Here is a 14,469-nt window from a genome sequence, read left to right on the forward strand (position 1 = left end):
TTTTTTTTTCTGTTGGAATAGCGCAAGCTTTAATGGTGCCTCAAAGAAGAAATACATTTTCGTAGAATTAAAAATCGTTTGCTAAATTAAGATAAAATTGTTTTGGCCATTGTAGACCTAAAATATCATCATTATGCTATTTTCTGATGTATTTCATATCTTCTTATATACCTTTCTGTCAGGATTGTTTAAGTTGTCTTTCTTTCTTTACTTTTCATTTGAAAGACCAATCTCCTTATCTTTTTAAACATTTAAGATAATTTAAAGGAACTAGGGGCAGGAACTTTAAAAGAATACATATGCATGTCAATTAGTTTTTTTATGCTAATGGGTGATGAAGCGTTATAACTTAAAGAAACGAGCCCATCCATGCATCTCTCCATTTTCTTAAGTAGGCTGCATAATGTACTGCGATTTTGGGGCCGAATTTTAGATGAGACAATGCATGTGCCCCTCAGTCGTAGTAAAATACTTGCTATATATGTTTGTTTCTGTCTGTGTTTCTGTGTGCTAACTTTCCGGCTTGGCTGGTGGCTGCAGTTACCCGCAGCGCCAGTTGTGGCACTCCTGAGACTCATTTTCTCCTCCTGCCTCTAGTTCCTTTCCCAAATCCTAATTGTAAAATGCAAATGAACTACATTTATAAACATCATAATTTTCAGAATTTATGATAATAGTAAAAATGATTTATTCATTCAAAACTTGAATAAGAGCTCTGTTTATAGTTGAAATTGAAAAAAAAAAAGAGCTATCCTATATGTTTGCAGCCCAGTCCCTGGTTAGGCTTTAAAAGGTCAAACTTTTCAAAGATCCAAAATGCTAATCCATATTTTATTTTTGAGTTTTGTTTATTTGGGTTCATCTATTCTTTGTATGAGCTATATTGCATGTGTTATAAAGCTTATTGGAAAAAGTAGGTTGTGATAATCTTTATAATTTCTTGTCAAAATGTGTTTTTTTAAATTGTTAATTTGATGTGATCATCCAGTCATTCTTAAATTTGAATTTAGTATTTATAGTTGAATATTATACATTTATTTTAAGTAGCCTCAAAAAATGTTTCAGAATTTAAAAACGTTCATATTTATGGTTTAAATTTTTAATTGATATCTTAAGTAAGTAAAGATAGTTGTCAGTCTAAAGATATAAATTATTTAGAAGTCATTTTTTTCTCTCTCTCTTTTTGTATATTCCTCTCTCAGGACATAAACAAGCGGTTGTCTCTCCCTGCTGATATCAGACTGCCAGAGGGCTACTTGGAGAAGTTTGCCATGAACAGCCCGCCCTTTGACAAACCCATGAGCCGCAGACTTCGACGCGCATCGCTGGTCAGTTAATGCGCAGTTGGATATATTTTCATCTATGTTCATAATTAAATACGCTGTTTTTTTCTGTAACTGCAATCTTTGCACATGCCGTTGGTCAGTTTTTAATGTCCTTTATTTGATCCTGTGTTGGTTGGATAAAATATGATTTGCTTAACAAGCAACTGTAATGGTTGACTGATATTATTACATTACATTCTAACTACAGAGAGACAAACAGCTGTTTCAAACACACACTGAGTTATGCTACAGGATTACAATGCCTCAGCAGGGGGATGAATGAGATTTTCTGCATTATGTATCCAGGACAGGGGAGGGTTGCTAGAGATGGGAGGGGTGCACTGCTGGATGCACAAAGCAAAGGATGATGGGAAGAATGAAAAAAATATTATTCATATGCAAAATATTCTATTATTCCATCTTATCCCTTTAGTGCTCATCTTGCTTTTGTGTTGGATTTAGTTTCTCCCGTTTTCAGGTATCCCTTCCTCGCTGCTCTGTGTTTCACTCATCCTGTTCGCTGCATATTTGCTGCCTTTTAAATCCACCTTGGTTTGCTTCCTACTGTATCTTCAAACCATATTACTAAATGGCTTGAAATTTGAGAAGATTTAACCTCACCGATCATATTTGCTGTAATTATTTGACATAGCTAATACACTGTCTCTGGCTCCCTCCCTAAAGCAATTAAATGATGCAGCTTTTTTTTTTTTTCAGGAGTCTTACACAGCTCCAAGTATAGTTGGGGAGAGGTTTGCTGGAAAATGATCAAATCTGTACAGTAGGAGGTGAAAAGTGGAACTAGAAGATTATAGTGGCAAGAGTTTCCTGTAAAATTTGGGCTGAGGATCATTTGGTTCATCCACCTGTGTGTGTAGCTGTGGATCCTCTGGGTTAAATGTATGTGATGTAATAGATCAATCAATAATTCAGCAGCAGTGTCAGAGTCATCTGCAGCAGCTCCTTTCCTGAACAGGATTTCACTCTCAGCTTAGATAAGAAGGAGCAATACAGAAAGGGCGTGAAAAGGAAATAATAACGATGGAGCCGCAGAAAAGTCTTAGACCAGCTACTGATTTGTGCAATTTCTTGGTACAACTAGAATCTTTTTTTACATATATATATATATATATATATAGTATATAGTATATAGTATATACATACACATTTCCTATTCTGTATGAAGTATTAACGTAATTGTCTTTGGGCTGTTGATGTTCTCGTCTGTTACCGTAACCAGATCTGGTGTGACATAACCGATCCCCTTAGTTGAAACCTTGTATTTTGATCACCGATCCTTCTCCTGTGTAATGCAAGTGAATTTGGTTGGTATCAGTTTTCGGTCATTGCTGTTGCCCCCAGATAATCAATAATTCAAAGCAGGTTGGTGAGATTCAGTGTTGGATGGTGCTGAGAGATAACTTAGTGTTTCATTTCAATGCACACTAACACTGTTATTGCAACAAGTAAGGATGTGTGAATAGTAAAGCATTGTGTTATTGCTCTAGATGAGCCCATACTGAAGAAAGTTAGAAAAATGCTACTTTTAGTTTTAGTGCTTTTATTCAACACCATTAAAAGTTTCCTCATTTAGAAGTGATTATTTTTCTAACAAAAGAGATGGCTTTAGCATATTGAATTCTGATTAACTTTTCATTAATTTTTTGCCTCTGTTTTTTATATTGGACTAGAGTGCCAGATTATGACACTGTTTTCAGTTTTCTGGTATAAGGCAATGCACTTTAATATAAATGTAGTCAGTATCTAATGAATCCAATTTGCCATGCGCTGTAAAAATGTTTCTATATCCTCTGTAAAAGAAATGGATCATCAATATATGGTTTCATAGATCATCAGTAATATTTGCCAGTGTGTCACAAGGGGCATTTTAACATATCTATTCCTTTTTTTCAAGTCAGACTCACCTTGATTGGCACTGACTAGCTCATTGCTAGTCCCATGTGGCCAAAGCAGGCACATTAAAGTTGGGCAAACTCCATGTTTATGTGTGTGACGATAGGACAGAACAGACGTGCCTCTAACACAGCATGCTGGCATGTAGAGAAAGTCCCAACTGTTGTTAAGGATATTTAAGGACAGCTCAAGATGCCGTTCCTCTGTGAGCTTTAGAGATGGTTTTTTTTTTACCTCCCTTGCCATCATATTGTGCTTAGTTATAATTTTTTTTCCTACAGTTATAGTTGTTTTAATTTTTTTACTGACTGTAAAGTTTGGTAGTTGAGAGAAGCTCTTATCTGGTAGATGTATAGTAATCTATGAAAAAAAGCCCACTTCTTTCTTCCTTGAAAATTTTCCCCAATAAATAAATACTCAAAACTAAAATAAAAAAATATAATTTTAGAATGAAGATATCTATATAATCTTTTTTTTAATCTGTGCAGTATGAACAGCTCCATAATTTTGATTCCTGATATTTTTATTGTGTTTTGTAAACAGTCTGACCTTTTTCTCATTCAGCTGATAAAAAAAAAAAACTTATTTTGGATTTTAAAGTTTTTTGTTTTATTTCAGAAAATGTTCTGTGATATCAGGGGATAGCATGAATAAGAATGATAATTCAACATGTTGATAATACTTCTGGTACCTGGATACAACGTGTTAATAAAAGGGATTTTGTTTTTCTCTACTCCCACCTCTCATTGCCATCCTCCACTTCTCTTTGCAGATACAGGAGCTGTCATTTTCTTTCTCCCACTCAAACACACTAAATCTCTCACAGTATTAAGCTTTCTCGCAAGCGGCAGATAAAAGAGCCATAGTTGCAAATGAAATGTTGCTGAAGAGTTCTCTTCTCAGTCCATGTTATACTCAAAGCTGCAGACATTTCAACGCTTGCATTTCATGCTTGAGGTTCATCTATACATCAGTCTAAGCTGTCCCTGCACAAAAACCACGCTCATATTGTCCTGTTACTTTAATTTTGTCTCTAAAACTTGTTCTGACCTAGTTCTGCTGAGTAAGCTCACTGAAGCATTGAGAAAGAAATGAACCCGTTGCCATCGAAAGCATATGCAAGCACGCACACACTTGCTCTCTCACTCGCATACTGCTTGCAAGTTCACAAAGCATTAGGTACTTGGAGGGCAGACCATTTTCCGAAAGTAGGCTTGATGCAAAGAGGTTTAGTCTTTTATAGTTTTAGAGATACCTGAAGCAGACAAAGTGCATGCTGCATTGCTTAGATGTTAGTATTGATTCTATCACAGTAAAAGTATAGTTGGAATAGTGTAGACCAAGGAAATGTGGTGATGATGTTGATTCTTTGCACTTTTCTCACAAAAATAACTCTTAGCTATAATGGCAGGACAGCTTTAAGCATGGTTTCAGACAGCTGCTGTCATTGAATTGGAAAAATGGAGCAGCATTTTTTTCTTTGTGTCATTTTCATCTTCAAGAAGTAAAAAAATCACCTGTTTTTATGCAGAGAAACAAGATTCTGTGTGTCTGAGTGGAGTATTGTCAGCTTTTAGGAATGTCTGGATTGTTTTTTTACTTCTCTTCAGTACTGATCTGAGTAGCTTTAGAATAGGTGCCTTTAAATTTTGACTTTATTATAGTTATTAAGTGCAAAAAATATTTCTGACTAATCTAGAGCTTTCAACTGCTATAAAAACAGTTAATTTTCCCTGCATTGCAGCTCACGTTTGACTTTAGCCCTTTTTTTGTTTTCTTTAGTATGGCAGATGCACTATGCTGTTGTTATTTGTATTAATCATTCAGTTGATTGTCGCTGCACACATGTTGGAACTTGACTAACATTTCTCCCATGATCTCTAGGGATTTGTATGAAGGGGTGGCACCTGTTTCACCTATAAGCAGCTTCAGCTCTTCTATTAAACTTTTCCATGGGGTTTAGGAATGTGTTTATGTGCATTTGTTTGGCCAGACACTGTTCTAGGGCTGGCTCATCTGCAGACCAACCAAGTACTTCCTCACCAACCTGAGCTGTCCATATGTTTATGGACCTTGCTTTCTGCAATGATAAACTCAGGAATTAGACTTTGTCAAAAAATATTAATATTGGAATTTTAAGGAATGATTAAACTCCTTGCATATAAACTTGCAAAGATTGAGCATCATCCTCAGGCTCACTGAACAACGAAGGCAGTATTAGCGTCTGGAATAGTCATACCACAACAGGACTGTTTGGAATGCAATGATTTTTGGCTGATATTTTCCAAATATTATGGACTTGAATTTTACAAGCTAATGCAATGTAGCAGCAGATGCTCATACTGGAAACAAATGACATTACCACCAAAGATCTCGCAGCCCTGCCCATCAGCGCTCTGAGAAAGGCTGAAGCACCAGGGAGAGAGTTTGCTCAATTGGGTTGTTTTGACTTTTCACACTTAAGGGGATGGATGCCAATATATTTATCAAAAAGTTGTATCATATTCTACGATTAGTTAAACAGTCAGTAATGGTGTTAACATTTCTGAAGTTGCTAAAATGTTAACATTCCCCTTTAAAGAGATGACATGGTATCATTGGCTAAGTCAGGCAGCATATATACTGTAGGTGCAAATGCATAAACTGACCCATCATTCAAATGGACACTATGATGGAATAGAGGTGTTTATTGCACAGAAAGTTAAAAACATGGTTTAAATGTGTATGACTGAGACAAATAAACAAGAGCCAAGGACAGAAGGATACACCCTGACAGGCTTGTGGCTGTCACAGCTTGATGTAAATCTGTTCATTAATAATTCATGCTCTGCCATCCCAGTGGTGACATACAGTGACAGCTGAACCTGTTGGATATTAACTAACGACAGAATTAATCCAGAGTTTACTTAGATGGAAAAATACCCAGTGGACCTCTATAGAGCTCTTTAAAGCCAAACATAAAGTGCCCATTGAATATATCAGGGTTGTTTGTGGAGAGGAACTGTTCTAAAGAGTTATAAACAAAGGCCGTAATTATTGTCATTTAATAAAATGACATGTCCGCTTGCATCTGATTAGTTAGAGAATGCAAGGCCTTCCAATATGAAACAGAAATTGTGTTCTAAAATATTTATATAGATAAATATGAGCAGTGAGCTGCAGCTCTGTTGATGTTGACAGATTTGAAACCTTTGCATAACAAGACTGGATGAATTTTATTTTTGTGAGTGAGATTATAGTCAAAAAGTGCTCCAGAGAGTGTTCCAGTGCAGACAATGGAAGTTATACAATTCAATAATTTTGATGTTAAATTCAGATGATCAGACAAATGCTTCTTGTAAACAACATATAAGCACCCTGCCTTTTTTTAAGTTTCAGTGTGTTAGTATAATGGTGAAGAATATATTTTCTTGGCACACTGTTTGCTGTTAGGCACTGTTAGGTATCAGCCATAGTTTACATGCTACAACTTACCTAAGCATAGCTGCTGTTTATATCATTCCAGTATGACCACAGTGTAGCCATCTGTTGATTGCTACTTCTAGCAGTTTAATTCAACATGTAGTGAAGTTTAAGTTATCCTTTACGGTTAGTTTGCTGTACCTAATGGCCTTCAGAGTGACTAGATCTCAGTTCAATAGAAACCATTTCAGTCATGGAGGAATGATGAATCTGCAGCAACTGCATGATTCTGTCGTATCATAAAGAGCCCAAATTCTCAGGATTGTGTCTGAAACCTTATTGAATCCATACCATAGAGAATTTGGGCAGTTTTCATGCAGTCAAGTACTAGCAAGCTTTACTTGATAAAGAGCCCAGTGAGTGTCTGTTTGTTACCAATATTTACATTGCAGAATTGTACAGTTTAGTTTATTGAAGGTCCCTTTTAAGTTTAGCCTTTATTTTGGCAAAAATATACCTATTTCTCAAAATAGTGCTTGGGCAATCAGATTTTTTTATTTCCAACAACCATGACACAGAGGATTTCAAGAGATAATTAGCTTAATGAACTGCTGAGGGCTTGCTTTCCTCCAAATAAAGTGCAGTGAAAACCAAACCAAATTGGCAGAGTGACAATGTGACAAGATCCAGGGAACCAGCCTAACTTGACCCGTCTTTTTTTTCCCCCCTCCTACAGTCTGAAATCGGCTTTGGGAAACTTGAGACGTACATCAAGCTGGACAAGCTGGGCGAGGTTAGATCAATAATAAAAAATGGCTTCAATCAATATTCAGTGCTCAAGATTTTATTAATGCACTCACATGTTTTCCCATCCATGCAGGGAACCTACGCTACAGTGTTTAAAGGCAGAAGCAAGCTGACAGACAATTTAGTAGCTCTGAAAGAGATACGCCTGGAGCACGAGGAGGGCGCACCCTGCACAGCCATAAGAGAAGGTACTACACCCCAATCGAAAAGTTAAAGCTACCCCTAACATGAAAATACCACAATACATACTGTAATCTTTGTCAAGGCGAGACATTAGAAAATAGAAGATTTATGGCTCATTTTTGTTTCCTTTTTAAGTTTCTCTGCTGAAAGACTTGAAACATGCCAATATTGTCACTCTTCATGACATCATTCACACGGACAAGTGCCTGACTCTGGTGTTTGAGTACCTGGTAGGTGTCACCTTAACCAAATAAAGTGTGTATTTTAAGGTCAATAACGTTCCAAAACCCCAATGAATATTTGCTCTCCCTTACAGGAAAAAGACCTCAAGCAATACATGGATGACTGTGGAAGCATCATGAGTATTCACAATGTTAAGGTAATATTCAGATGTTGCATCTACTCTGTAGAGAAATATAATCTAAACCAAATCTATTTTTATTACTGAAGAGAGATTGCTTCATGTTGTCAGAGTAGTTTGTTTAATTGCTCTTAAAATTTGTCCAAAAACCACGCAGGGTTTTTTTTTCCCCACAGTGACACAAATGTCTGACCAAAACAAGGATGCAGTTATCTAAAACAGGGACATCCATTTACTAAATTAATCAAATTAATTTCTAACTTAAAATATTATCTTGATTAATCTGCTAAAATGATCTGATGTCAAGATCCATAATGGCTTCATTGAACACAACTTTACAGCTGCTAACTATGATTTCATTTTTGGCTCCTCAGATCTTCTTATTCCAGCTTCTAAGAGGTCTTGCTTACTGCCATAGAAGGAAGGTTCTCCACAGAGACCTTAAACCCCAGAATTTGCTCATCAATGAAAAAGGGGAACTCAAGCTGGCAGATTTTGGTAAGATGACGTTTAACCAACTGCAAGCTAAAAATGGTCTCTCCCCATTTCAACTCGCTGTACTTTTACTTCTGCAAAGCCCTTTAAAAAACTTTCCCTTTGAATGTATTAATTCCCTATGATAAACCGTTTCCATAGCACCTTGTCTTTATTTTTCTATATACACTTTACACCACACTTGGATTTTTTAGTGAAATAAAATTTGGTGTACTGTTTTCTTTCTCACTCCTCTACGCCTCTGTGCTCTAATAGACATGGTCCCCTTTAAGGCATAGTGTTGTTGTCTACTCAATTGAAGAATAGTGGTTATATATTACCAAATTCCTTTACATTATAAAACTATATATATATATATATATATATATATATATATATATATATATATATATATATATATATATATATATAAAACTATAACTATAACTGGAATCAGCCCAAACAGGAGGTTATGTGAACTACCCAACACTGCCCTCCTGTGGTATAGTATGGATATTGACATAATGACCTAAAGAAACCTTTTGTAATTAATTGCTGAATGGCGTAAAGTGAAAATCGCATCACAATTAAGGTGATTATGTTTCTTTCCTCATGATATTGTGCACATTTATGACACAAAAGGTGTGTTTTTATTCAGGTTTGGCTCGGGCCAAGTCTGTCCCCACAAAGACGTACTCAAATGAAGTTGTGACGTTATGGTACCGACCCCCAGATGTTCTCCTGGGCTCGACTGAGTACTCCACTCCGATTGATATGTGGTAAGAAAACATAATTTCCACAAATACAGGGATTATCACACCAGCTATTAATGTTTTTTTGTTTTTACTGTGCAAAAACATTTCAAGATTTGAAAACCTGGCTGAAAAAAGAAAATTGTTATTGTGATCCTTTTCTCTTTTACACAGGTTCTAAAAATGTTTAGGTGATCTTAACCTAACTTAATTTTCCATTAGCTCGCTTTTTTCATGTGTAGACATACTTGGTATCAAACTTTAAGGTTTTATCTGTCTTCTGTCCTTCTGTAATGTTGTGTTATTAGGAAGTGTAGTGCTAGCTGATGGGTGAAGGTTACACAAAGAGGAAAATACTATGCTCAAGGTTCAGTCCCATAATGTCTGATTCATAAGACCTTTAGGTCTTTGCAGACAGATTTTGCAAGAAAGCAATCACCAAACATATTTTTTATTTGCCATCAATAAATTTGCTTTATGTTTAAACAGTTAATCTAGACAAGAATTTCCTCCAATAAACTTCCTTCTCTGTTATAATTATTTTGAAAGTTATCTCACCAAACACTTCAGTGCTGACTTGTGTGACATTTAGTTTACTTCTGTTTCCTTGTTCTAATTCTTACTGCATTATCTATTTTTTTTTTTACCTTACTTCTCCAGGGGTGTTGGCTGCATCTTCTATGAAATGATCACAGGCAGGCCTCTTTTCCCTGGATCGACTGTGGAGGATGAGCTGCACCTCATATTTCGTATTCTAGGTTGGAAATCCATCAGATCCTGTCAGATTTTTCTGACAGCTTCTAGTTTAATGCTTTTGTAAAATGCTAATTATTCCTTTTTTTTTTGTCCTTTTCCAACAGGTACTCCCACAGAAGCAACTTGGCCGGGAATCACTACAAGTGAAGAGTTTAAAACATACAATTTCCCCCGCTACCACGCAGAACCCATCGTCAACCATGCACCAAGGTACCAGGCACTCTGTGTTGAACAGCTTGCATGTTTGTAGATCAAGCTCCTTTGATGTTTTAGATGCAAAACAGATATATTTTAAAGGGATTCACTTCTACAATTTGGCAATGTATCTGTACAGATTAAATCAGCACTATACTCACCGTCTTCTCATCCACTCTTACTCTCTCTCACAGGATAGACAGTGATGGACTTGACTTACTCTTAAAGCTCTTACAGGTAAAACACATTTCTGTTCTTTAATTATGGAAATACCCTCACAGAAAACCAGACCTTTTGATCAGGATGAATGATTACCATTCCTGTCTTTTTTTTATATATCAAGTTTGAAGCAAAGAATCGAGTATCAGCTGAAGAGGCTCTAAGACACCCGTATTTCAAAACTCTAGGAGAGAACCTTCAGTCACTGCCTGACAGTGAGTGCCGCTGTAATAAGTTCAATTATTAGCTTAAAGAATGAACTCTCTTAACAAATATGTGTCTTTATGTTTTTAGCTGCTTCCATCTTCTCTGTAAAAGGCATCCAACTACATAAAGATCCAGGGAAGAGGTCCTCGATTCATCCAGAGTCAAGTAAGTACCCCGTAATAAACCCAGGAAGGAAAGAGAAACTTTCAGGACCCCTTCACTCTTTTGGGACGATAGGATATGTTCCCTGTCTCTCTGCTCTTTGCTTCCCTTTTTCTTTTGTGCTGCCTTTATGTTTTGTCTCATAACACTCTGTGGTCGAGTCACTCAATAGTGTCCTCCTTCATAACGTCCATCTTGAAACGCTCAATGACAATATTAAACGCATGTCTAAAAACTTAAAACTGGTATAATTACTGTAGGGTTTGATACTTTCTCTGAATTCAGTCCACAAATACACAAATTCTAACAATCAGTTTAGTCAGCTTTGGTTTGGACTCAGATTATAGCTCCATATTTTTTCTTGCAGTAACAAAGTTAATGTTTTTTACAGGCAAAGTCTTAAGATTTGAATGCTATCATTAATTATATATTACAATGAACTGCTATAATTTTATTGATTGGGCTTCAGTTTACAGCAGCTTTACTTTAAAAAATAAAATAAAATCTTTTAAACAAATTTTTTTTGCTTTGTAACAAGTCCATTTAAAAACTTGTGGGCTTTTGTAGTCAGCTTTAAGTCACCAGTTTGGTCCAGAGTCTTACCCAGTAGTCAGACCTCTCAAACTATTTTAAAACTTTTTGTCATTTTCCATGCAAACTGGAACTTTGCTAAATTTTTATTCTGTCTGTTTTTGTAGATTTATGGAGCATATATTGATACTGGATAGTAGTTTTCTGATAGTATTTCTCTATTCTATTATATTATTCTATTCTATTCTGCACAGATTAGATAATGATTATGATGAAAAGGGAGAATAGAAAAATACATTAAAGAATCCATTAAAGTGTGGTATGCATAATTTATTCTTTCATTCTTCAAATACTAAAATAAAAAAAAAATGCAACTAATTCCCTCTAAAAGTCCTTTACTTAGCAAACAGCGTTATTTGTTTGTAGTTAAACCTTTGTGTTCAAGCCATCATTTGAAGGGGATAGTCCAGCTGCAAACCTACCATGGTAACTCTGGAGCAAGCGGGAAAAGTTAAAAGGGGATCAGAGTTTTAGTGGAAAAGCCAAATACTGAACACTTCTGTGAGAAAACGTTACATTGGCTGCAAAAGGTTTTAGACAGAGGTGAAGATTTAGCTTCTTCCTGACAAAGTTTTTAATCAGGTAAGCTCTGACTGAGATGGGTTTATATGAAAAATAGATATTTATTCTTTTACTTCAGTTATTAACTGTTTTCTGCAAGTGAATCACAAAAAGTGATGATAATATGCAGTAATGGAGGTTTTGGTTATGGAAAGATCGAGAAAAAAAAAGGGTCAAAGGACAAACTGCAGCAAACAATTTCAAACTGGTCCTATTAAGGAGAAAATTAAAAACTCTTCATGGTCCAAAGGTATCAGGTGCTACATAATTAAAACCTGAATGTATCCTCCTCCTCTGTCAGTTAGTCGGAAGCAGAAATAGATCATTTTAAATGTGCTTAAAACAAAATAAGTCTGGTTTTGAATGCTTTATTCTCCACTGATTTGATTTATTTGAGTTAGATAGAAAAACAAACATATCCAAACAAACCCATTACATAAACTGTGTTTTAATTCATTTACTTTATAATACCTTCAACATTTCCTTTGACTTTAATGTTACGCTGTTTTAGTCTTTGTGTGTCTTTTTTACTGTTTGTCGTCTTTCTGTCCTGTTTAAGTAAACTGTCTTTTCTCTTTGGTGGCCATGCACTCTTCTTCTGCTCTGTTTCATCTTTTCCTTAATCCTTTTTCTGATCTCCCTTGTGTTCCTGCCTTAAACTCCTCCTTAAAACCTCAATATTCCCAACCTTCCTTTTCCCCTGACCCTTAAAAAAGTGGTGGCCCATAAGCTAGGCTCTGCACCCTCGCAGTACTTCCAGAGAGAGGCAGCCAATCCCAGGGCTCAGAGTCACAATCTCTCCTCCACTTCTACTGGCTGACTGGGCCCTGTCAATCTGGTAAATACTGTCTCTTTCTCTCAGACTGTCTTCTTTTCACTTCTCCTGTTGCTGTTTGGCATTTCTTCTTCTTTCAACACCCTGTCTTTGTTAAAAACCTACTTTATGTGCACCTTGCACCTCATTCAGTCACGTTTTGTTCCCTTTTTTTTCCTCCGTACTCTCAGCTGTTTATCACCGTAAGGTTTCACCTTTTTGATTTTTTTCTTGATAGAGTTTTTCCCCTGATTTTTTTATTACCCCCTCCCCCTCTGCCTTCCCCAACATAAAAGCCTAACCTAGAAGCTTAATCTCAGCTGCTTTAATCAGCCGTGGAGTTGTTGTTTTTTAAAGGATTCAATGAAGCTGTGGTTTGGTATTCCAAAATCACGGTGTTTCTTGACTGGTTTCATTTGCAGTCCTGTTTAGGTTTCTGCAGCGCGAGATGTAGCATTATCATGAGTCTGTAAGTTTAGGTTTTCTGAAGATGGGGTTTGTTTTTTTGTCTTTAGCATGGAAATGTGTGTTTTTTTATTTTATTGCTGTGTTTAATAATTTGGTAAGTATGAGCCACTGTTAAAAAAATAAATAAATACAAATTGTGACTTTTTTTGCTGTGGATGTAATGCATGTGCACAAAGTATAAAGCCTTGCAAAAGTATAAATGCATTTTAAATTGTTCTCACTTTCAACCATACAGCAGAAAGTGTCTTATACACCAGCTTAAAATAGTGCAATAGTGCAAAATTCAACAGGTAAGAGGAAATGATGCCTGTTTTTTTCTTATTCTTTTTTAAAGCTGAAATCTGAAACATTTGGTAAACATTTGTCTTTAGTCCCCTAAGTGCCCACTTGATCATCTAGAAACGTCAATTTTTTGTACTTAATCTTTGCAAAACACCTTAATTCCTGTCAGTTTGGATGAAGAGCTTCTATGAACCACAATTTTTGAGTCTTGTGAAGGATTCTTGGCAATGGTCAGATTTGTGTCCTGCTGATTGTTTCAAATCTTTTCCAGTTTTCCCCTCAGGGTCAATCTGTATTTAACTCTGTCCATCTTCCTATTTAATCTGGACAGCTTCCCCAGACCTGCTGAAGAAATGTTCAGCCCATAGCATCATTCATGTCCACCATGTTTCTGAGGTGGTGTTTTTTTCTGTAACGCTTTGGATCTTTTGCCTCGTGTTTGCAGTGTCTCCTACGGGCAATCGGTATATGTGATTTCATTTTCTTGCCACTCTTCTACATTCATAGAGATGGCGACCCTAATTTATCTCAACTGAGCTGTGGATCTGTGAATCTCCTCCAGAGTTAAAATACTTTGATTAATATTTTATCCAGCCTACCAGGGTACTAGCCTTTGTAGGTATGCCATTATTTTTAATTCTTTCCATTACGGCTGAAACAATTCATCGGATTAATCCTAATAAATCGATTTTTGAAATAATCGTCAACTAATTTAGTAATTAATTAATCGTTAACTGGAGTATAAAGACTCTAAACCGTGCCTTTAGCTGACAGAGCGACCCGCCTTGAGCAGCAATTATACAAAAATTGTAAAAAACAAAATATGTAAACATTTTGCATGCTCAATCTAGAACCCCTAAAGTTGAAAAGTTTTAATTTCATTTGGTTTAATTTTGAAAAAAAGTCTTCTTTAAGTAACCTTTGGCTATCTGATTATTAATCAATTAATTAAAAAAATAATCAACAGATTAATAGATTTGCAAAATATTCCTTAGT

General features: G+C 35.9%; 1 protein-coding gene across 6 annotated transcripts in view; it reads left to right on the forward strand.

Annotated features, from left to right (window-relative positions):
- The window catches only part of LOC107094855 (cyclin-dependent kinase 17-like), a 54,743-nt gene that overhangs the window by 35,547 nt on the left and 4,727 nt on the right, over positions 1-14,469 (forward strand). For 3 of the 6 annotated variants that reach the window (XM_015390720.1, XM_015390725.1, XM_015390724.1), the window contains 13 exons: positions 1,203-1,328; positions 7,378-7,434; positions 7,522-7,636; positions 7,767-7,861; positions 7,948-8,010; positions 8,367-8,490; positions 9,125-9,245; positions 9,879-9,976; positions 10,079-10,184; positions 10,364-10,406; positions 10,513-10,603; positions 10,683-10,760; positions 12,626-12,747. In XM_015390720.1, coding sequence (XP_015246206.1) covers positions 1,203-1,328; positions 7,378-7,434; positions 7,522-7,636; positions 7,767-7,861; positions 7,948-8,010; positions 8,367-8,490; positions 9,125-9,245; positions 9,879-9,976; positions 10,079-10,184; positions 10,364-10,406; positions 10,513-10,603; positions 10,683-10,760; positions 12,626-12,729 — 1,221 coding nt within the window. In that variant the 3' untranslated portion in view covers positions 12,730-12,747. Of the gene's footprint in view, positions 1-1,202; positions 1,329-7,377; positions 7,435-7,521; positions 7,637-7,766; positions 7,862-7,947; positions 8,011-8,366; positions 8,491-9,124; positions 9,246-9,878; positions 9,977-10,078; positions 10,185-10,363; positions 10,407-10,512; positions 10,604-10,682; positions 10,761-12,625; positions 12,748-13,145; positions 13,193-14,469 lie in introns of those variants that run through there. The other 3 variants (XM_015390721.1, XM_015390723.1, XM_015390722.1) reach the window with 3 other exon arrangements.

This window comes from Cyprinodon variegatus, unplaced genomic scaffold (genome assembly GCF_000732505.1).
Source record: "Cyprinodon variegatus isolate N-32 unplaced genomic scaffold, C_variegatus-1.0 Scaffold509, whole genome shotgun sequence".
NCBI lineage: Eukaryota > Metazoa > Chordata > Actinopteri > Cyprinodontiformes > Cyprinodontidae > Cyprinodon > Cyprinodon variegatus.